This window comes from Xenopus laevis, chromosome 7L (genome assembly GCF_017654675.1).
Source record: "Xenopus laevis strain J_2021 chromosome 7L, Xenopus_laevis_v10.1, whole genome shotgun sequence".
In the NCBI taxonomy this organism is placed as follows: Eukaryota; Metazoa; Chordata; class Amphibia; order Anura; family Pipidae; genus Xenopus; species Xenopus laevis.
In genome coordinates, this window is record NC_054383.1 from 3,024,932 (window position 1) to 3,050,829 (window position 25,898).

The 25,898-nt window shown below is 44.6% G+C and overlaps 1 protein-coding gene across 29 annotated transcripts in view; it reads right to left on the reverse strand.

The window, feature by feature from the left end:
- The window catches only part of LOC108696012 (actin-binding LIM protein 1-like), a 160,143-nt gene that overhangs the window by 109,978 nt on the left and 24,267 nt on the right, over nt 1-25,898 (reverse strand). For 7 of the 29 annotated variants that reach the window (XM_041570141.1, XM_041570137.1, XM_041570138.1 and 4 more), the window contains exon 1: nt 18,155-18,545. The exons of 1 other annotated variant lie outside the window; for it this stretch is intronic. In XM_041570141.1, the coding sequence (XP_041426075.1) occupies nt 18,155-18,401 (247 nt within the window). In that variant the 5' untranslated portion in view covers nt 18,402-18,545. Of the gene's footprint in view, nt 1-9,093; nt 9,343-18,154; nt 18,550-23,290; nt 23,457-25,898 lie in introns of those variants that run through there. 21 more of the 29 variants (XM_041570134.1, XM_041570126.1, XM_041570119.1 and 18 more) reach the window with 10 other exon arrangements.

Here is a 25,898-nt window from a genome sequence, read left to right on the forward strand (position 1 = left end):
GTCCCAGTAATTATTGAATCAGTAGCTTTAATTCCTTTATGTTATATAAGCAGCAGTCCTGTCCTGCTTTATGGCAGCTGAGATTCTAGCTATCTGTATAACAGAACATTCTGTCCCAGTGGCTGCACAGATCCTATCTGATCCCCATTGTAAGCAGCAGTCCTGTCCTGCTTTATGGCAGCTGAGATTCTAGCTATCTGTATAACAGAACATTCTGTCCCAGTGGCTGCACAGATCCTATCTGATCCCCATTGTAAGCAGCAGTCCTGTCCTGCTTTATGGCAGCTGAGATTCTAGCTATCTGTATAATAGAACATTCTGTCCCAGTGGCTGCACAGATCCTATCTGATCCCCATTGTAAGCAGCAGTCCTGCCCTGCTTTATGGCAGCTGAGATTCTAGCTATCTGTATAACAAATATTGGGTATAAGGTATATGTAAGCAGTACGAATATAAATTAAAACTGTACTTACTAACAGAATAGTCTTCAGCTCTAAAAGCTTTAAAGTACAAATATTTAAGCCATTGATATTAGAGGGAGGATAAAGGGGTCTGATTTCTTATTCCTTTGGTGTAAATCATGTTTGTATGAGAACCTAAATGGCTTTTTTTGCAAATATGAAAGAGGCTCCAGGATTTGTACATCCCAATTACGGCCAATTATATGGACTTAAACTGGAACCTATAATCACTTAATTTCACCCTTTTCACTGAATTGCCCCAGTTACGGAGCATGAGGTAATTTTCTCTCACTTCTGACCCACTTGTATGATCGCCTGTGTGTGCAAATGCCCCTCTAACGGATTTGCTTTGTTTAGAATTGTGATCAATGGGCAAAAAGAGAATACAAATTCAGGGTGGCGGGTGCATCGGCTGACCCAAAAGAGCCCTGTGTTTGTGTGGATCAGAGCTGTGTGATTAAAGCACTGCGTATCTTGACAGCGCTATATAAATAAATGATGATGATGATTACACCCGATTATTCGAATATCCAAACACCCATCCCATCCTTACATCATATATACTGTATATATATCAGTAGGGATGCACCGAATCCAGGATTCGGTTCGGCCTTTTTCAGCAGGATTCCGATTCGGCCGAATCCTTCTGTCCAGCCGAACCGAATCCGAATCCTAATTTGCATATGCAAATTAGGGGCGGAGAGGGAAATCGTGTGACTTTTTGTCACAAAACAAGGAAGTAAAAAATGTTTTTCCCTTCCCATCCCTAATTTACATATGCAAATTAGGATTTGGATTCGGTTCGTTATTCGGCCGAATCCTTCGTGAAGGATTCGGGGGTTCGGCCGCATCCAAAATAGTGGATTCGGTGCATCCCTATATATCAGTGCTGCTCTGCTTTTCTTTTCCCAGTTAAAATAATATATTTCTCCCAGCGCTCCCAAACAAGGATATGTTAGACTATAGGGACCCCTAATTACCTGCATATTCATAAATGCCTATAAGTCCCATTCATTGTTTCCTACAGAAGCAAAAGAGAGTTTTCCCCATGGGAAGTAATGCAATTTATTTATATCCTGATAGAAGCGGCAGCTCTGGCTCTGCTCACCCTGACTTCCCAGCATGCTTAGCGAGCTGAAGGCTGGACATTCCAATCCTATGTGATCCAGTCAGTTGTCGTCCCTAACACTGAGCTGAATAATGTGGAAAGTGAGGGCCCAGGAATCCTTTGCATTTCTCACATAACCCTCGGCATAACTCGCACAGATGCTGTGAAGCTAAAACAGGGGTATGGGGGAGAGACTCCCGGCCGCTTCTATATGGGACGGATGAATAGGGGGATAGTGTCCGGCCAGGCACAGACGCTCAATTTGCTAATACTGAGCTGCCCGACGTATTGTGCCCCCCGTTCTAAGCCCTTGTTTCAATGGAGCAACCGGGACACGAGCATCCCATTATGTTACTCACAGTCATTCCACTCTACATAGAAATAAATTAGAATTTGTTTAGAATACAATGGCCTGTAAATATGAAAATATACATTTATTGAGAGTACAAAGTACGGTTCACACTACAGTTTGGATCTTAGTTTCTCCCATGAATACGGTGAAAGTTGGGGAGACTACAGGGTAACCCAGTACTACCTGCCCGTCTGCACCTGCATTGCTTCCCCTTCGCCATACCTCCCAACTGTCCCTTTTTCGGAGGGACAGTCCCTCTTTTGACAGCTCAACCCGCAGTCCCTCATTTGTACTGGAAAGTCCCTCTTTTCTCTGCACCGAACAGCCAGAAAAAGAAACAAAGTTTCTCACTTAATTGGCTTTTAGCAGAGAGCCCAGAACAGCTAACAGGTGCAAATAAGAGACTTTGTAACAATTTTGAGACACAAAAACACAGTTTAGATAAGGAGAAATATTTTCACACTTTCATAACCTGCCAAATTTTGTAAAACAAACATGGTAATTAGGGGGTGTGGCCACAGAAAGGGGTGTGGTCAAAAAATTGCTGCACTACGTGCGGAAAATTTTTTTTTTTGTCCCTCTTTTTACTTCCAAAATGTTGGGAGGTATGCCTTCGCTGCCCAGTGTAACGCATGAAATCACTGCACCTAAATACAGCCGGCGCTACTTTGTGTCTCAGTCAGAACTGCTCTGCAAGGAATATTCCTTCTCTATCCCCCTCCATCCCACGGTGCAGCTGTCAGTTGCAGTTACGGAGTGACATCCGCCTACACCGAGTGCCATAATAATTCTAACAGTTTGGGCTTGTGACTGCGCAGTGTGAAATACAGGCCCCGTGTCTGGCGTGTGTCTGTCTGGCGTGTGTGTGTCCTACCAGCAACATATAGTGCGAGTCTATTAACTCCTGTTATTCACATAAACACAACACACCAACCTGTTTGAGGAGGTTTAGCCTCTCTGAGCCTTAATTAAATATTCATCTTTGGTCACATAAACTTAATTACAGCTCCATGGCAGGATGCAATAAAAGGTGCGATGGTTGGGGTGTCACCCCCTTTAGTGAGCACATAAACACTGGTTATACAACAGCCATTCCATCCCTTAATTCCACCTGCCATAACATTTTTGGCGCCAGGATAAAAGTACTAAGTTCCGACTGCGGATTCTACTGTTTTGGGTTCTTTGCCGCACCCCATATCTACTGGCAATGCACTCTGTGCCTAGATCAAAGGGACTATGGCAAGGAAGGAGTTAAACCCCTAAAAAGTCACATGACTATTTTAAAATACACTCCAGTATACAGCAATCCTTCACATATTGAACTATTTCAGCATATACTCATCACACAGGCAAGGGATCCACCATACAGCCCCCTAAATTGCTCATAGTCTGTACAGAGAGATCCGATAAAACTATGGCAGCATAGGTATTCCCCTGTACTAAGCACAATTCAGCAGGAACAGTCCCTAAGTTTGCTCATAGTCTGTACAGAGAGATCCCATAAAACTATGGCAGCATAGGTATTCCCTGTACTAAGCACAATTCAGCAGGAACAGTCCCCTAAGTTTGCTCATAGTCTGTACAGAGAGATCCCATAAAACTATGGCAGCATAGGTATTCCCCTGTACTAAGCACAATTCAGCAGGAACAGTCCATAGTTTGCTCATAGTCTGTACAGAGAGATCCCATAAAACTATGGCAGCATAGGTATTCCCTGTACTAAGCACAATTCAGCAGGAACAGTCCCCTAAGTTTGCTCATAGTACTGTAGTATTATTAGCATCTGCATTCCCAGATTTACCAATGTTGCATCTCTAGGTTCCACTGAAAACCCCAAATGGAGATAATGCAATCCCACCTGATGCCACCATATGTGTAGTAATAGCCATGAGCACTGACCCATTGATGCAATAGAAATACAGACAATAAGTCAATAAAATAAATGGGATGTCCCTATAACTGCACACAGGGAGCAGACTTTGCAATGCATTTCTGGCTGAAATCTGCCCCGTATACACAGTCATATGCAGACCCCTTATGGTTGTTACCAAACGAATGGGCAGGAGCTGTGTTTTCTGGCACAGAATATGCATTGTTTGACTTACCCTTAAAATACAAAACTGAGCAGAAAAAAAATCCCTTTAAGAGACAGAAATTCTGTTTAGAGCAGTAAAGTGGATTTTAAATGCTTTAAAAGAGTTAAAAAAGAGTTATACATTTTTACTGTATCCCAACCCTGTGTGTTATTGTGCACAAGCTGCTAAAAGGCAATGAACCAATGAAAGGCAGGTTTAGAGGGGGATCAGAGGCAAAACGCTGCATCCACATGTCACCCATCAATACGGGCTCAATACAGGGAAACAGTAACAAAAGTCGCCCTTTTCTCTGGATTGTTCATTGAAACGAAGGCCAAAGGTTCTTTTCGTGTCAGTGACTGTGAGCTGGGCACACCCACAACATAAACAGCGCCAATAATCCCACTGGAATTTTATCTCTTACCCTCACTCATTCCAGAGTCAGTCGCCCAATGTGCTGCCCCACTGCCCAAATCCAACTGCTGTGTCAGGCTTCAATGATTGTTTCTACAACAACCAGTTAAATGTGCATGCTGGGAGATGTAGTTAAAGGCCTTGCCTTATACTAGAGTCACTTTGTAGCCAACACATGTATAAAACCCTGGGCCTGCCCACAGTAGTTATGCCACTGTTTTTGCCAATTTGCCCACATGTTCTGGGCCTAATCAGGTTGATCCGATCCTTTGTCCCAAAGGCCAACAATCTATTCATAATTGAGGGCTACACAGTCTTCTTGGGAGAGGACCTCATGTCAATATCAGAGGCCAATAAGCTTCCAACTCAGCCTGAGGGGGCTGAGCTTCTATTTGTAGCCTTACAGAGCATTTGTTTTTAGATGGGGTCAGTGACCTCCACTTGAAAGGTGAAAAGCGTCAGAAGAAGAAGGCAAATAATTTAAAAAAAAAAAAACTATAAAAAAATAAATAATGAAGACCAATCGAAAAGTTGTCAATTCTATAACATAATACAGGTATAGGATCCATTCTATGGAAACCCATTATCCAGAAAGCTCTGACTTACAAAAAAGCCATCTCCCCCAGACTCCATTTTATCCAAATTTTAAAAAATTATTTCCTTTTTCTCCGTAATAATAAAACAGTACCCTGTATCCAAACTAAGATATAATTAATCGTTACTGGAAGCAAAACCAGCCTATTGGGTGTATGGAGATCCAAATTAAGGAAAGATCCATTATCCGGAAAGCTCCAGGTCCCAAGCATTCTGGATAAAAGGTCCCATAACTGTAAAATATGATTTCCCAGTTAGTTTGCTTTCATATGTTATTTCCCTTCCCTTTAATCCTCTTCTAACTCCTTACTGGGAAGGGTAAAGATTTTTGGCTGCAGGAGGGAGCAAGAGAGCCAGGCTGGATTGGGCTGTACCAGTTGGAGGTTTATGTGCTCCTTAACATGATATTGTTGGCCCCGAAGCCATGAACTCGTGTGGAAACAGAACAGAAATGTATCTTTGAAGTCAGGGGAAATTATTTATCTCACTTGCACCCTTTGTAGGCAGAACTACAACAACGTGACTCAGTATAACTGTACAGTGCTAGACCCACAGTATATATATAACAGTAGCAGTGCTATGGGGGTATGGCTTCAGCTTTCCAAGTGCCAGCTTTGTGCCAAATCCAATGAAAGCTCCTTAATTAACTGGGCCAAGTTCAGTACCAGCGTCTCAAGAGTACAGACCCACAGGCAGAACGGAGGCTCCTGGCAGCACATAAAGCTGCACCGCACACCAAACACACACTTATATGCCTATGGGTGCAGTGCCTAAAACATGGGACTGTTGGAAATAAACTCCAAGTAAGCATAAACAAGAATTCCTTGAGCCATATTGGAAGTGGCATAAAATCAGAGGGTGCGGAGCATCTGGGTATGGGGAGCTGAGGGGCCCCTATGGGTATAATTCAGTGCTTCACTTAAGAGGCAAGAAATAAAATGTGCAATATTACGGCACAGAGGGCTTTTTAGGAAACATTGTCGTCCCTCTGGAGTGTGTTGTGCCACTGTCCTTAAGGTGCCAGTGTATAATCCCACATGCAGGACTGGGTTAGGTGGCAGAAGAGAAAATGAAGAAACTTTGGGTAACTGGGGAGGTGGAAAGGTAGCACCAAATACAAGGGGGCACAGTCTTGCACCAGTCTCCAGGCCAATCTGCACTTTGTAGCAGCACAATCTGCAGCAGAGTAACCTCTTGAGACCATTGTAACAAGGGGGGCTGCACCCCACATTCTCCTGCTCGGATCTTGTGGCTGGAATGTTTCAGGTCTGTGCACATTATCCGCCAGATACAGCCCTGACGTTGCAGCCGAGCAGATCCCGTGTGATGAGATTCAGAGCGGAGCTGTAGGTGGAATCTCTCCCCATATTGTGTTTACACGTGTATCTATATAAATAACTAATGTAAAATCCCTAATGAGACGCTGCCTGCGTGCGCTCGGCTCCCTGCGGAGGGGCAACACTGAGCCGTTTCCAGTCAGATCCAACCTCACGCAGCCTGCCAGGAATTCCCGGAAAATCTGATGCATTCCCTAATGTATGGTGCCCGCTCCTCCCGAGGCACCCAGGGCCCCCACTCATGGCATCAGAGCATTACACTGCAGCCGGAGACAGAAGACCGAGGGCCCCAGGCAGTGTTTTCATGCTGAAAGTTGCAGGTTCAACAATGTATGTCATGTAAATATATATATATTATGCTTATACCTAGTTACATAATAGTTGAGGTTGAAAAAACGCATGTCAATTAAAGTTGTAGTTGATCCAGAGGAAGGCAAAGAACCCCCATCACAGCTGCCTCCAGTTTCAATGGGGGGAAAAATCCTTCCTGATCCAAAAGGGCTATTGGGCCAGTACCTGGATTATCACTTTGCCCACAGCCACTGTGCTCCTGTGATAGAGTCCTGCGCGGGTCCATTTTTTGGAACCTGTACCCGCAACCTGCAATCCGCAACCAGGACCAGCAACCTGCATTCTTACCCGCTTGGACCCGCTACCTGACCCGCAAGTACCTTATCCACAATTAGGGTTGTTGCACCTGGCCAGTATTTTACCGGCCTGGCCGGTAAAAATTATGCTTGACCCCAATGTTATTAATAGGGAAAAAATCTAAATATATAGGAAGGCCGGTATTTTTTTCCAAAAAAGGTGGCAACCCTATCCACAATCCGGACCCACGACCCACTGACCATCAAGAATCAGGAAGTGCTGTCATTGTAAACCGGAAGTGACATCATCGTAAGTATGTGTGATCAGAAAAAAGGCGTAAAACAGGAAGTGCTGTCATTGCAAACCGGAAGTGACATCGTCGGAAGTAGGTGTGATCAGAAAAAACGAGTAAAAATCGTTTTGGAGAAGACCGACGACCCGACCCACGACAACGCAAGAAATGTCCTTAAAAATACAAAACATCTAGAAAAGTTTGAAACATCTGTCCAGTCTGACCTAGGGTACACCTGGAAAAAACCCAGACCTGATCGCAACCTGCCCTCCACCTTCGCTGCCCTCCAGGCCCCGACTGGCAATCTGTGGGTCAGGGTCGGACTGGGGGGCCCGGGGCCCACCGGGACCGCTGTCCAGGGCCCCCCTCTGGCCCCCGCTACCTACTTTGAGCCGAAGCGCCGACCAGCATACTCTGTCAAGCGGCGCATCGCGCATGCGCAAAAATCACTAAGCGCGCATGCGCAAAAGGCGCGGGTGCGCAAATGGCGCTGCGATGCGCCGAAATAGTTTTTCCGAAAAACTGTTTGGGAGAGGGGGTCTGGCCCGGCGGGGGCCCACTAGGGTCGGGGCCCACCGGGTATTTTCCCGGTGTCCCGCCGGGCCAGTCCGACACTGCTGTGGGTTCTATACACTATACCAGGCCCGGACTGGCAATCTGTGGGTTCTGGCAAATGCCAGATGGGCTACTGTAAGATGCCATAGACATGTATCTATTTATTGTGCTGGTGGGGGGCTGTTTGGGCCTCTGTGTAGTTGAAATGCCTATTTTGACTCCCAGTCCAAACCTGCACTATACACTATATAGAGGGCCTGCGGAGGGCTGTTTGGACCTTTTTGTACTTCAAATGCCAAGACCTATTTTGAATCCCAGACCTGCTGCCCTCCCTATAAGTGGGTGAGCTGGTGGGCAGCAGGGGGTGTGGGCCCCTGGAGAAGCTGTCTCGGTGGGGCTCACACACCCCAGTGACAACCCAACCTAATAGCTGGTGATGACATCATAGAACTGCAAGTGACTTCACCCTACCTGCACCCCATCTACCTTCCTACCACCTCCCCATTGTCTGTGGATCCCCCAAAACAAAAACTGATAATAGGGAGAGTTCTATAGGTTCTATAGGTCATATAAACAGTCCATATAAACAGTCCGCTAGTAAGGCAAAATTACAGACTCATGTGCTCCAATCCCACACTGTCCCCTATAGAACAAGCAGCAGAAATTCAGATTTTTAGGATAATTCTGAAAAAAAGGGGTATTTTATGAAAGTTACAGGGTCCCTGTATGAAGCATGACTTAACAAAGTAACAATGTGGTTCTATAAAGTCCCAAACATGGAGGGGTGTGGCATGTAGACTCCGCCCTTCCAAATAATAAGCCCGGCCCCAGAGGGGAATCATCAGAACATCGGATCATGAATATCATTTTTACCCCAATCCGTCTAGAACTGCAACTGTACATTCCCAATAACATTAACTTGGTATATATCTGTGTATCTAGGCTTAGGAGAGGTGGGAGCTGCCATACAGTCACAGTAAAATGACTTGATTCTAATTGTTCAGTACATTAAATGAATACAAAGTAAAATTCATCTAGTTGCCATTTGTAAAAGGCTGGTGTGTTGGTTTGGCAGCAGGAATGCCAGCGGGTGGTGCCGTTGTGTTGGTGAGAAGTGGTACTAGTGATACAGGGATGCCCCCTCTCTTGTGATTGTAACAATAAAGATAAAGCCTCTCCCAGACACTGCCCAGCATAAAGCTGCAGTTTCCATTATATTCCCTGCACTGCTGTGTGCGACTACATAAAGAAGCTTCTATTAGTGGGGAAAAGAAATTGTTTCCAGTGCGCCCAGGACAGAATCTATCCGGCTAATTACCTGTTTCGTCTTTCACCATGACAAGCAGAACTTCCCCGGCACTGACAACGGCACAGCTGGGCTCTTCCCACTAACACACTGGCTCCAGGACACACAGAGCCGGCACAGGCTCGCCCGCTGGGATGACAATCAAATGACTAAAAGGCACCGACCGACTAATTCTTTTCAAGGACTAGAGCTCTGCTGAGAGACGGCTATTCCTGCTGGAGAGAAGATCTGCTGCTGCTTCTGCTGCTGGACTCTGCTCTGTGTGTTACAAGCAGCTGCCGTGTGCGTGTGTGTGTCTGTGTGTGTGTGTGTGTGAGTGTGTAACACATGCAGGATTCCAATGGGCTGTGTCTGCTTCTCAGGCTGCCTCCCTCCACCTTCTATTCTGCATTCCTTTCCCTCCTGTGATGTGACAGTTACAGGCTAAACTCCAACAGGAGCACCAGTGCTTTTCCCTTGCAGATTGCAAGCTCCTGGGCACAGAAATATCCGCAGCCATACAACAAACAGGGGATCAAAAGGTGAAAATGACACTATACACAGATAATTCTTACATTTACAGACTAGATATTATTGTTATTATTATTATTATTAATAGGTATTTATAATTCGTCTACATATGCCACAGCGCTGTATACAATGGAAACGGCTATAGATCAAACATACTGATTACATACCAATCCTGACCCATACAGGAGGAAAAGAGGGTCCCACTCGCTAAAGATTACAATATACAACAATTACAACTGTCTCGCTACACAGCACAGGATTCTGGGAGTTGTAGTACAGCAGCTGCTGCCATACATAGAATGACAGATCAGTTATTATCATGCGGATGAATATAACCCATATATATAGATATATATAGATATTTCTCAGCAACAGACACACTCCAGGGCTTCATATTCAAATTGTAGTCAACATCTTGGTCCTGTTTTGGACGTTTCTCAAAACATATATGAGTGTATAGTGAATAAAGTACCCCCTCTTGTAAAATATAAGGATATTATAAGTTACTGAGGAATTTCATGACCATATAAAAGTACGAGGCCGAAGGCTGAGTTTTTTTATACAGGTCATGGAACTCCGAGGTAACTTCTAATATCCTCGTATTTTACAAGAGGGGGTACTTTATTTATTATAATACACAAATTTCATTGAGTCATGTGACAGAAATGACATCAGAACTCACCGTTTATAACGGATGACATCAGAACTCACCGTTTATAAGGATATAATTTACAGTATATATATATATATATATATATATATATATATATATATATATATATATATATATATATATATATATATACAAAACTCGTCAGGCTGGAGCACTCAACCAATCAAGGCCGACTGCCTGGGTGCAGATTACAAATGATAAGTACAAAGCAATCTTGAAAAGAACCGCACTCACAGGGCTTGTAAAGATGCAAAAAAGAAAAATTTTATTACGACGTTTCGGCTCTAATACTAGAGCCTTCCTGAGGAAGGCTCTAGTATTAGAGCCGAAACGTCGTAATAAAATTTTTCTTTTTTGCATCTTTACAAGCCCTGTGAGTGCGGTTCTTTTCAAGATTGCTTTATATATATATAATATATATATATATATATATATATATATATATATATATATATATATACAGCCAGCGTCAAACGGGAGGGAGTGAAGCCCACAGGGGCCCCCACCCCAGTCGCAACCTCCCTCCAACACCACCCGCATACCTGTTCTCTTGCTGCAATCGGGGCCAGGGTTCTAGGTAGGCAGGGCCCATTGGGTTTTTACCCAGTGTCCTGCCAGCCCAGTCCGACCCTGTATATTTATAAATAGATAACCTTTTGTAAACAAGGTGATATCCCATGATGATGATAATGTGTCCACCAGAGGGCACTGTTTAACTGGCGTTTAGGAAGCAAGAGAAACAGTATGGCAGCTCCACCTCAAAAGGATAATAAATGAAGCAGAAATGAGGCGGCCCATGCCAATATAAGATTTAGTGGACATTTACAGGACAATAAAAGCATTTACACACAGCAAAGGTGTGTTTTCCCTTTAAACGAGATTGTGAGTTCTGGTGGATCAATCACAGCCTTAGAGCAACAAGGAACAAACAAGTGAAAATGACACAAAACCAACAGGATTTCAACATTCAATCAAACTGAAAAGCCACTGAGTGACACCAGGAGGCACCGGAGAGTTGTACGAGGGAAGGGTTAAAGGGACACTGCCGACAAAACGAAAATAATCACTTTCACTTGAGTTCTGTGAGTAACATTCTGTACTTATTGGAAATAAATCTGCTTCCACGGGGGGAATGTATTTCCTGTTACACAGGTATCTGTTTCCTTTCTGACAGATGCACAGCAGTGCTGCCTTGCTTGATGGCAGGGAATCTCACATGACACAGTGTTTGTACGACAAATACGATTTTTGTTATCAGTGACAGTTGCGAGTCATTTATAAACGCAACAAATAGCGCAACAAATGTACGTATAGAATTTCCGAATACGCACACGTGCAGTTACATGGGGTGCAACTGCGGCAGATACAACTCCCTGCGTAGATGGAATTATGATGTAATTGTGGGGGGAATTGTCTGCATTGTGGGTAAAAACCATGCCAATTTGCATCTGAAACCTGCACTTTGTTCATTAATGAGAAGTAAAGGTTAAATACTTGGGGTACCAATATCTTGAGCAAACACCCCAGTAATTGACTAAAAACAAATTTAAGCCTGTGAACCACTGATTATAAAAGTAAAAAAAAAAAGTGTATTAAGTGTATGAAATGCTTAAGGTGGATCAGTTGAGGGTCAGTATGTACCAATTTTTATCCTGTCAACTTAATAATTTTTTTTTTTAACTTATATAATCAATGGTTCACGGACTTAATTTTGTTTTAATTCAATTTTTGAGAGTGCCTTGGGAGCCGGGATGAAATCCCCGAAACTATAATGCCCTGTGTGACTGGCTATTTGGATCCCCCTACTTGAGATATTTTTCAAACCCCCCAGTAGTCAAGTTCCTGACCTAGTGACACCGGCCCAGGGAACTTTCTTTAAATGAAGTGCCGCCATATTGGATCCAATTATCTGTGTGTCCCCTGTGCTCACTGGGACGGCACCTGCACAGTTTACTACTTCAGTTTTATTATACCGCACGTTCCTGCCCAATTGGCTACACGGGTTGCTACAGTAACCGGATGCAAAATGGCAGAAGTACCTGGGTCAGTGCCACAAGGTTGTGCCACCAAAAATAAACGCTGCCTGTGTGACATCGGCCTTCGGTTGCCAACCCACCGGTATTTGGCCAGACTAGCCGCTAAATCACCAGTTCGGACGGGGGCTGGTATTACAAATTTACCAGCAATGTACTTGTAATGCCCTATAATACACAAAAGCCATAAATATCCTGTAAATGATATCCTTATAAACGGTGCTTAGTGATGTCATCAGTTATAATCAGAGCTTAGTGATGTCATTTCTGTCACATGACTCACTGAAACTTGTGCATTATAATAAATAAAGTCCCCCCTGTTGTAAAACATAATGAGTTCCTGTTTTTAGATAGTCATGGAAGTCCTCGGTAATTTATAATATCCTTATAATTAGGGATGCAAAGAATCCAGGATTCGGCCAGGATTCGTCCTTTTTCAGCAGGATTCAGATTAGGCTGAATCCTTGTGCCTGGCTGAACTGAATCCGAATTCCAATTTTCATATGTAAATTAGGGGCAAATAGGGAAATCCTGTGACTTTTTATCACAAAAGAAGATTTTTTTCCCACTTTTTCCTTCCCTGACCGTAATTTGCATATGCAAATTAGGATTCAGATTCGGTTCGGTATTCGGCCGAATCTTTCATCAAGGATTCGGCCAAATCCCAAATAGTGGATTCGGTGCATCCCTACTTATAATACACAAAAGTCATGAACATCTTGTAGATTTTATCCTTATAAACGGTGACTAGTGATGTCATTAGTTATAAACGGTGAGTAGTGATGTCATTTCTGTCACATGACTCACTAAAACTTGTGTATTATAATAAATAAAGTTCCCCTTGTTGGAAAATATGAAGTCATCTGAGTATCATGACCTGTACACCCCCAAGTAATGTCACCACCTCCCCGACCTGAAGGCTGATAATAAACCACAAAAAGGTGGCAATCCTGTGCCGGCTTTATTGTCAGGCAACAAGCCTATTATCTCCCACTGTTGTTGAACTACAACTCCCAGCATATCTCCAATATCATCTTCTACCCTAAGACTAAGTGCCCCAGGTGCAAGTTATGACTTTGTTTATTAATGCCAGAAACTCCTGGATTTGCCCTTTTATTGCGCCAAGATTTCAGAAACATGAAATCTTGCTAAAACCTAATATACAAGTTTTCCAGATAACAGATCTTTCCATAATGTGGATCTTCCTACCTTAACTCTACTAGAAAATCATATAAACATGAAATAAACCCAATAGGCTGGTTTTGCCTCCAATAAGGATTAATTATATCTTAATTGGGATCAAGTACAAGCGACTGTTTTATTATTACACAGGAAAAGGAAATCATTTTTAAAGACGGGTTTTCTGCAATTCGGAGCTTTCTGGATAACGGGTTTCCAGATAATGGATCCCATAGCTGTATATATTTTTCTCCTTACCCCCAGCACAGTGTCAGACGCAGCCCCCGTCACACTCTCGCCCACAGAATCCCCCGAGCTCTGAACAAGCAACTCCCGGGACCTCGGGTCTGTTGGAACATGGAAGGTTTGTGAGCGACACAATTACGTGATACAATGTGCAGATGGTTGGAAGGGTCTGGGCAGAGGAATGGAGACGCTGGCACTGAATTCCCTTCGCTACTAATTGCATACACAGCGACAATATGCCATCTGCAGCAGCTCTTATATATTTATTCCCCTATTTATACCCCACATCACAGCTGGGGGATATTTTTACCAAGGGAATTTAGTTTATCGGAGCTGCAAAGAAAAGAACAAATGTAACTGCTGCTCCGGTGTCGCTGTCGTTTATCATCCTGTTTCCGTCTCACACGTGTTAATGAGTATTTCTGTTTTCTGGGGCATTAAACTGGTGATCAGGACACGACTTTTGCCACAATGACCCAAAATGCCCAGAAGAAAACCTGCATTATCTGCTTGATGCTTTGTGACGACCCCTAAGCTTAGATTGTCAGCAGCTGCCCGGAGCCCACTGAGCATGTGCAGTGCCACTGACACTCCTTAACAAATCCTGTGATATCTGATGCTGAGGCTGGTGCATTAAACTCAGTATATAAAATATGGCATTTCTAAGCACTTTTATTTTAACAGTTTAGTTCTCCATTAAACAGATCTCCAATAGAAAAAAATATGTTCATCTATAGAGGCCACACACCAGTCTGTCCCATCTACACCTCATTATGGAAAAACCGTCCTGATCCATCAGAACCCCTCTCTCTCCGCCCCTTTTAGGGCCACAAAGTGGGATAGAGGTGCCATCAGGGGAAAGCAGAGGATAATTCAGCGAGAAGCCGCTAAAAACAAAGATGAAGGTCATTGAGGGGGTGGGGCATATGGGAGCGGGGGTGGGGCATATGGGAGCGGGGGTGGGATTCATTGGATCATGGGCAGGCTTCTGCATATTAGGGCTTAGCTGGGGCAGAGACGGGCTTGACCGTACATGCCGGGGATTCTCACTCTACTTTTTGGACAGGGTGGGGGGGGGCAGGTGCCCCCTGGTCCTGTAACTGGTGCCCCTTAAGAGGAAGCCCCTGCTAACTAACTAGTACAGGATGATGATTACTAATGGCCGCCTTGGTTAGGGAAACTCAAGTGGGACACGTAACAGGACTTCCACCTGACCCCCACCCAATGGTGGCCCTGACTAATTAAGCAACTTTGCTCTTGGCCTTTATTTTATATGGTTCTTGCATTTCATGTTCTATTCTGTCATTCTCCGAGTCTGGTTGCTAGAACTAGTCACCCTGGCAACCAGAAACAGATTTCTTGTCAACTTCAATTCCCAAGTCCTTTTTATGCTTCATTCTGCCATTCCAGATCCCAGTGCCTGGTTGGTAAGGTCAGGGAGCCTAGCAACCAAAGAGCAGCCTAAAATAGGACAGGCTTCTATTAGGGCCCAGTATCCAAGGGCCACAGAACATTATTAATACATAGGGAATAATAGAAGTAGTCGTGTGCTGGCTGTTCAGATCCATGTGATACACATTGAGGGAAATAATTGTAACCATGAGCAGGGGCCACAGTTGTGTCATGTCACAGTGTCGGCTAATAATAGCCAAGCCTTCTCCAATTCCACCGCACACACATGTGCAACTCACACAGCTGCCAGCCAATCACAAGTGCCGCCCAACCTTCATTCATAAATATGCTGCATGCCAATTTCTGCCTATAATGACAATATCATAGAAATCTTCAGATCGTTTTAAATTCCTAAATATAAATAACCAGCGGGCCCTCTCCTCTGCCGTATATTATCAATGGTTTTAAATTCATGCGTTTTATATCCTCTGCACTGCTGGTTCTAGCTCCTGAAACAATGTAGCAACTGATTGACAGACCTGAAGAAGAAAGATGACTGATTGTAGGAGTCACGACGGCCAATTAGAAACAAGTGAAGCGTGAACTTGCGGCACAAAATAAGACAAACTATGTGGCTAAACAAGTTCCCGGCACAGAGAAGAGGAGGATGCTGGGAGCTCCGCTACATCACATCGCCAATGAGCACTTTATAGCCAGTGGGACTGAAGCCCAGAAGGGAGAGTCAGCTCTGGGGTCAGTAATGCAGATTATAATAAATCACTAATATGGTCCCTTGCTGTGCGGCTAATAGAGCTGGGCAGCTCCGCAATGCAGAACTTGCCTCCGGGAAGGCACAAAACAAGCAACGCTTCCATATTAAAGGGGAAGTTCACCTAAAAAGATACTTTTTTGTGATTGCTCCTCCTGTGTTTACCTTTTCATTTTCTGCATTTGGTTCCGGGTTGTTAGGGTCCCACTTACTATAGCAACCAGAAAGTGACTTGGTTTTAGTGATTTGAGACAAATGATGAAAAGGAGGGTGTCCTAAAGGATTAATTACAGGTACAATAAAGTCCCACCGAAACAGCTGATTGGTGCCATATTCCCACGGAGGCCTGTGCAGGTGACAGTTGGCTGTGCAACACACACAGTCAACTGTCACTTTATTTGCCACACAGTATAGAGCCCATATTGGATTTATAGGCCTGTTTATGTTCATGCAAATGTAAGTGACCAGAAGGGGCATTTATTTGTGAAGAAGAAGAAGAATTTTAAAGCGTCACATGGGAAATTTGGAGACAGGTGTATATAGAATAATCCTATGAATCTAATTGGATTTCACAGAAAAAGTCATGGATTCAGGGAAAGGCCTCCCAACTGAGTTATAGAAATATCCAGCAATTCTATGGACATAAGGCAAATTAATTTCTTTGCATTTGAAATAAGAAGGATTAAGGTATTAATGGCCACATGCTTCGTTATTCCACAGCAATTCCGATGATGCCCAGAACTGCCCCACGTCTGACAAACGCCCCCTCTATGGCTGCGGCCAATGGGGAGAGAAGTATAAAGAGAGAATTACAATACTGGGGAATCCCAAATAATGGATTAGGTGCATCCCTACAGAATATTCACCTGTGCAGCCCTACCTATGGGTCCTATCAATTTAATCCTGCCTGATATCTGCAGCTGTTTAGCCTCGTACATGACCCTATAAGCTGCAGCTCTAGAAGGGACAAGTCGGCAGATAAAGTGGTACTGTGTATGACCAGCTTCAATTTGTTGGATGGGGAACTGGGTCAGTGCAGCAGGGAAGAGAGGAGGCAAAAGTGAATAAGCAGATGGATGGGGGAGAGATAATGTAGTGTATCTTTATTCCCTATTAATAACATTGGGATCACTGACCTTCCTATATATTTATCTTTATTCCCTATCAATAACATTGGGATCATTTTACTGACCTTCCTATATATTTATCTTTATTCCCTATTAATAACATTGGGATCACTGACCTTCCTATATATTTATCTTTATTCCCTATTAATAACATTGGGATCACTGACCTTCCTATATATTTATCTTTATTCCCTATTAATAACATTGGGATCACTGACCTTCCTATATATTTATCTTTATTCCCTATTAATAACATTGGGATCATATCACTGGCCTTCCTATATATTTATCTTTATTCCCTATGAATAACATTGGGATCACTGACCTTCCTATATATTTATCTTTATTCCCTATTAATAACATTGGGATCACTGACCTTCCTATATATTTATCTTTATTCCTTATTAATAACATTGGGATCACTGACCTTCCTATATATTTATCTTTATTCCCTATTAATAACATTGGGATCACTGACCTTCCTATATATTTATCTTTATTCCCTATTAATAACATTGGGATCACTGACCTTCCTATATATTTATCTTTATTCCCTATTAATAACATTGGGATCACTGACCTTCCTATATATTTATCTTTATTCCCTATTAATAACATTGGGATCACTGACCTTCCTATATATTTATCTTTATTCCCTATTAATAACATTGGGATCACTGACCTTCCTATATATTTATCTTTATTCCCTATTAATAACATTGGGATCACTGACCTTCCTATATATTTATCTTTATTCCCTATTAATAACATTGGGATCACTGACCTTCCTATATATTTATCTTTATTCCCTATTAATAACATTGGGATCACTGACCTTCCTATATATTTATCTTTATTCCCTATTAATAACATTGGGATCACTGACCTTCCTATATATTTATCTTTATTCCCTATTAATAACATTGGGATCACTGACCTTCCTATATATTTATCTTTATTCCCTATTAATAACATTGGGATCAACGATCATTTTTACTGGCTTGGCCAGTGGTAACCCTAATACCATTGCCTCTGAAAAATGAGCTTTATCCGACCCAAAAGCCACTTTCCCAGACAAACCCCAAATCCATCATAAACTGATCGTTCCCCACCTCAGTGTAAATCTGTCCCTCTATTGACTTACCCAGCCCATCGGGGAGGCCCGTTAGCTCCTCACACAAGTAATAATCGTCGGGATTGAGATAGGGCATGTGCTGCAGCAGAGTCTGCTTGGGGATAAGGTAAAGCACCTCTGCGATCTCCCCATCTTCTATGATTGACATGCGCTTCACTGAGGTCCCTGGTTTGTTTTTGCTGGGCTGCTGAGCTTCCTTACTGCGGCCTGAACCACACAGTTTGCCCAAAGTGTTCAGTCCCGGGAATGGCAACATCTCCAGCAACAGAACCCCAGGAGCCTCCGGAGAGAATGTACCCCGAGTCCTTTATCCCTGGAGTCACCTCCACTCAGTCTTCTTTAGGTGACACCTCTATCATTACAGGGTTGGATTTTGTGCAAGGGAAATATGTGCACAACAAGCTCCAGTATCCAGGTCCCTCGGCTGCCTCTTTCCTACTCGCAGCAGGAGATTAAGAGGAGATCTATTTGCTGTGATTATCAGCAGGAGATTACAGGACAGACCAGGTCGTATGACCCACATTCCCCAGACCGTCCTGATCAACAAGTAATAACTGAGAGGGACGGGAGATCCCCCCACTGCTGCTCACGACTGCGGAATTACCACTCAATCTGATTAAGGGAAATCCGGCTAAATGGATTATTTTGCAGTTTATTAAAATTATATCCCACTGGGGAGGGGCACTTACTATAGTCAAGCAATGTGGGCTCATAATCCCGTGTCTCCCGGGGAATGTGATCTGATGAGCAAGTTACTAAAGGAACAGTGAGCAGTGGCAATGTACAAAGGAAAGTGTAAGTGCTACGCGGGGGAACTGAAGGGCATTTAATCTGGTTAAAAGGTCACTGTGTCACTTGCAGTACCGCTTCCCACCACACTTGCCATAGGCAACAATTGAACAACATCAGGATCTGAATAAACTACAAATGCAACAACGTTTGATGATACAAAGTAGCCGCTAGGAATATAAAGCACCAGATCCACAGGAGAGTGATACATTATATTTGTTACAAGAGATACAGACACCGTCTGATTGGTGCAAATCCACTGGTCAGTCTCATCTCCCAATCACTTCTACACACTGGGCTCTCTTAGTAACACACATCAACACTGATACACTCACAACAACACACTGATACACTCACACAGATGTGTACACTCCAACAGGAACACACAAGAGACAAATACACACAACAGCAACAACACATTGAAACTCACAAACAAGAATACTCACACTGCAAAGCACCCCAGTGCCCCCTGACAAACACACACACTCTGACACCCACACACCCTGACACCCACACCCTGACACCCACACACCCTGATACCCACACACCCTGATACCCACACACCCTGATACCCACACACTCTGATACCAACACCCTGACACCCACACACCCTGACACCCACACCCTGACACCCACACACCCTGACACCCACACACCCTGATACCCACACACCCTGACACCCACACCCTGACACCCACATACTCTGATACCAACACCCTGACACCCACACACCCTGACACCCACACCCTGACACCCACACACCCTGACACCCACACACACTGATACCCACACACCCTGATACCCACACACCCTGACACCCACACCCTGACACCCACATACTCTGATACCAACACCCTGACACCCACACACCCTGACACCCACACCCTGACACCCACACACCCTGACACCCACACACACTGATACCCACACACCCTGACACCCACACACCCTGACACCCACACCCTGACACCCACACACCCTGACACCCACACACCCTGATACCCACACACCCTGATACCCACACACCCTGATACCCACACACTCTGATACCCACACACTCTGATACCAACACCCTGACACCCACACACCCTGACACCCACACCCTGACACCCACACACCCTGACACCCACACACCCTGATACCCACACACCCTGATACCCACACACCCTGATACCCACACACCCTGATACCAACACCCTGACACCCACACACCCTGACACCCACACACCCTGCACACACCCTGACACCACACCCTGACCTGATACCCACACCCTGACACCCACACCCTGACACCCTGACCCACACCCTGATACCCACACACCCTACTGATACCACACACCCTGACACCCACACCCTGACACCACATACTCTGATACCAACCCTGAACCCACACACCCTGACAACACCTGACACCCACACACCCTGACACACTGATACCCACACACTGATACACCCTGACACCCACACCCTGACACCCACACACTGACACCAACCCTGACACCCCACCCACACCCTGACACACACACCCACACACTGATACCCACACACCTGACACCACACACCTGACACCCACACCCCACACACCTGACACCCACCCTGACCACACACACCTGATACCCACACACCTGATACCCACACACCTGACATACCCAACACCCTGACACCCTGACACCCACACCCTGACACCCACACACCCTGACACCCACACACCCTGATACCCACACACCCTGATACCCACACACCCTGATACCCACACACCCTGCCCTGGATTCATCCCCTACACCACACACCCTGTACCACACCCTGAACCACACACCCTGATACCACACCCTACCAACACCCTGACACCCACACACCCAACCCACACCCTGATACCCACACACCCTGACACCCACACCCTGACACCCACATACTCTGATACCAACCACCCTGACACCCACACACCCTGACACCCACCACACCCTGACAACCCTGACACCCAACACCACTGATACCCACACACCCTGACACCCACACCCTGACACCACACACCCTGACACCACACACACTGATACCCACACACTCTGATACCAACACCCTGACACCCACACACCCTGACACCCACACCCTGACACCCACACACCCTGATACCCACACACCCTGATACCCACACACTCTGATACCAACACCCTGACACCCACACACCCTGACACCCACACCCTGACACCCACACACCCTGATACCCACACACCCTGACACCCACACCCTGACACCCACATACTCTGATACCAACACCCTGACACCCACACACCCTGACACCCTGACACCCACACACCCTGACACCCACACACCCTGACACCCACACCCTGACACCCACACACCCTGACACCCACACACCCTGACACCCACACCCTGACACCCACACACCCTGACACCCACACACACTGATACCCACACACTCTGATACCAACACCCTGACTAGGGTTGCCACCTGGCCGGTATTTTACCCGCCTGGCCGGTAAAAATAATGCTTGATGCCAATGTTATTAATAGGAAAAAACGGCAAGAATATAGGAAGGCCGGTATTTTTCTCCAGAAAAGGTGGCAACCCTAACCCTGACACTCATATACTCCTATACTCACACAATAACACTCATATACGCTTACACTCACACTCACACAGTAACACTCATATACTCCTACACAACACAGCAACACTTATAAAGCAACAAAAGAGAGAAGGAAGAGTAAAATCCCTTCAATGAATGTTTCATATAAAGAAAAGAGAAGTACAAATCCCCATCATTCTACAGCACAAAGGTGCCAGTCCCACCTGCCAATTGGGTTGAACATTGGGCTCAGATTTATCACCGCTTATTCCTGCATTAATTCCATATTATTTGTGTGGGAGGAGCGGAGACCATAAATATGTACCTATCCCAATCCCTGTAACCAAATCTGCATTGCAGCACAATGTCTAACTGATTCCCAACAGTCCATTACAATGACACACCGACCTTCCTGCAGTCTATTTACCTCCCAAACCCCACCCCAAGGGCCCAGTCCCAAAACAGTCACACACACACACGTATATATATAAATGAACATAAATATCCGATTGCTGACACTTTCTGATGCGACATCTCCTGTCCCAGCGACTTCTGACCCCACTCAATGACACTTCACAGCCCAGTGACTGTCAGTAAGGGGTTAATAGGATATGTGTGTACAATACAAGTGTGTGTATTTCTGGGCAGCTAAAGTTACACAAAGACTAGTTCTCCTCCTCAGTCCTCATTTCTGTCCAATATCCTTCTCCTTCCCAAGGCTTGGAAGGCAAATAATCAAAAGCAACAGTAAAAAAAGAAGACTAACTGCAAACTGTCTATAACATGCAAAAAACTTGGGGCGCTGTGAGGCCTCCCACAGAGGGGTCAGACTGTCTGTTCCTCTATCAGGGATAAAATCCATGGAATTTGATTAAGACTGAGAGTCCTGGTCTGTCCTGTAACGACGCAAAAAGCCTCCAACCACTACTGCAGTACATTTAGAATTGGGATGGGCATGTGAAACTACAACTACCACCTTTCCCTAAAGCTGAAGAGAGGACACTGGGAATTGTAGTTTATCTGGGAGAACCTCAAGCTTCCAGTTAGTGATTTACAATGTTCACATATTAGTGCAGAACAGGCTTAAAACCCCCCAGCCCATATGTTGTTAGACTACATATTGCAGCCAGGGGCTAGCAGGGAATGCTGGGAGTTTTAATACATATTGGAAAAAAAAATCAGCTTTGCCAATCTCCCTCCACCTGTTGTCGGGCTATTAGAATATGTATATGTGATGGCCAGTGAATCCCAGGAGTGGCCAGTGGGGTGCAGACTCATAGGCAATTTTCCTATATATTTACTAAACAGGTGATACAATCTATCTCAGAGCTTTACAGAGAATTGTAATCATGCACATCGGTCGTGGAGCTTACAATCGAATTTCTCCTCAACACGCAAACGCACACTTTTGTGAACCAGCAAATATACGAGAGGGGATAGAACCCCCTAAGAACATTGCCTGACTCCAAGGGCCCGGGATTTGGGATGTGCCACCCCTGCTATCAGGGGCAGCTGGGATCTGTAGTGTGAATGTTGTATAAAGAACAATATACGAGGGGGAGAAGCTGCGGGTCTGGGTCAGAGGAATATAAAGCAATGCACAGAGACAATAATCAGGGAAACCTCTAGTTGGGAGGCAACCAGTGGCACCCAGCGTTTATTAGCAATGCCAAGTGATCTGGTAGCCTTATTCTACGGGCAATCCCACACCCCATAAACTGATTGTGAGTAATCAAAGTCAGAACAGGCAGTGACAGCTCCCCATTACCTCCAAAGCAGGCGGTTATCCTCTGGGCATAGTCACACAGCCCATTATACTCCTTGGTCACCTCCACGTAGCAGGACTCCCCTATCCCGTTCATCCCGTCTCTCTCCGAGGGCTGCTGTCTCTTCTCACACAGGCGGATGAGAAATGCAGGTTTTGTTTCCCTTTCTTCCTATTTTGGTTTGGGATCATGAATAATTGAAAGGGTGAATCAAATCTGCTGAGCTGTCGGCCTTGCAGAGCCACTTTAAGGGCTGATCCTCAGGAGCATCACAACACCCCCCTTCTGGCTGCTTGGGACCTTCCAGTTGGTTCTTTGGACTGAGGCGGGTCAGGACTTGAGTCCAGTCATGGGGAGTGTCGGCCAGAGGTGAGACATTTCCGGCAGAGGGGAGACTGTCCCATAATATCAGAGATGGAGGCGACGGGACTAAAGGAATCTATGGCTCCGGGAGCCGCCTCATGCGCTGGGACCACTGATCCTCCAGTCTCGTCTCCATTTTCTCGTTAAAGGCAAAACGATGGAATCATTTTAATGACGTCATCCCCAGGCACAGACAGGGCCCGGCGAGAGAAATCAATCAGTCAGCGCCGGGTCAATACCGTTCATTTTATTCATTCAAATTTCATGAGCTGCTTTAAAGGGCACTGACGCTCCCACTCCGGGATCCGTTTCATGATTTCCAAAGTGTTGTTGTTCAACTGCAACTATACAGCAGCCACACAGACCAGCCTTATAGGTGAATTCCAGCTGCTCTACGAAGGACAGCGCTATATGAGCCCCAATATTTCATTCATATTAATTAGGATTAATTGCATATAATACACAAAAGCCATGAATATCCTGTAAATTATATCCTTATAAACGGTGAGTTCTGATGTCATCAGTTATAAACGGTGAGTTCTGATGTCATTTCTGTCACATGACTCACTTAAATTTGTGTATTATAATAAATAAAGTACCCCCAGTTGTAAAATATGAGGATATTAGAAGTTACCTCGGAGTTCCATGACCTGTATAAAAACACTCGGCCTTCGGCCTCGTACTTTTATATGGTCATGAAACTCCTCGGTAACTTATAATATCCTTATATTTTACAAGAGGGGGTACTTTATTCACTATATCATGTCCAGCCTGACTCTTTTGAGTTAATATAACAGACTCAGGAAGGGACACACTTGTCGACTGGGCGCACCCACTTCCCGTTATTCACACCCAGTAATTAGGAGGGCGGCCATGTTTCCAGATGGTGGACATAGTGACTGTATTTATCATGCCAGACTATCGGAAGCGCTGGAATCAAATTGGGGCCTCTATTTATAATGGGCGACTTAATGCAAAGGAAGGTGTTTGCACTATAGAGAACAAACTCCCATTTGTACCCCCAAATGATAAGGGGGGAGCAGTTTCATGTCCAGGGTCATAAACAGTAATCATGGGGCCCTAAAAGAATACGTTAGTATGGGCCTCCCGCCAGGGAAAAACACCCCTCAGATCTGTCCTGACCCCAACAAATCCTGCCGCAAAGTGCCACATACTGGATGGATTTAATTGGCTGCATCGTTTTGGTCATCGGCAAACACCAATACTTTACTTACAATACCCCCCCCCAAATTCAACTTCTTACATATGTTTGACATGATCGGTCCCCCATAAAGCCATGCTGATTTCTACCCATAATTCCATTCTCCAGAACACAATCTTGAAAGTGATCCCTTAACAAACCGTCAAGTAACTCTCAGAGCTGTGGAGTCGGAGTCGGGAGCAGTTTTGGATAACTGCAGTCGGAGTCATTAAAAATGTACCTAATAACTTTAAATACAAGCACTGAAAATAATTGAATCAGATTTAAGAGCTTCTGTGAAAGGAGGACCACCTGCACAGCACCGGTAACTTTCCCACCACAGATGTCAGACTTACAGGCCTGCAATTGCCAGACTGAGATTATAATATAAGTATCATCAACTTTCCTCCAATTCACAGGTAAAAGTGAACAAAGATCTCTCAGTACTCAATGGAGCATTCCATCTGGCCCTGGTGCCTTGTTTACCTTAACTTTCAGTAAACATAAAAACACCATATCCCATGTCACTGACTTGAATGAGCTCAGCCCTTCAGAGTGAGTCCGTTATTGTTTACATTGAAGGAAAAAACTGATTAAGCACCTTGTGCTTAATAAACAAATTATATACAATCAAGTCACAGTCTCAACCTGCATCTTTTTATAACTGATATATTTGGAGATTAGTCTTTGTGTGTGAAGCAATCAGTTCCTTGTTTTCTATTTTTGTCTTTTAGACGACATTTCTTTCCTCTCATTTTATCATTTTTAATTGATTTCCTTTTCACTCCTATTAACTTCTTTACATCTGAATTACACACATAGGGGCCCTTACATTTCCTTCTTAAGAGCATAAATTCTGAATGGTAATGATTTAATCTCATTTTAAATTATAACCATCTCTGTTCTGTCCTAAAATCCGAATCTAAGCGCTGGAAATTCACAGTCTCGGTTGCCCCAGTGTATATTTGATTTTTGCAACAAACTTAAATTTGTGGCATTCTGGTCACTATTCCCCAGGGATTCTGGTACCTGTTTAGGGCTCCTCA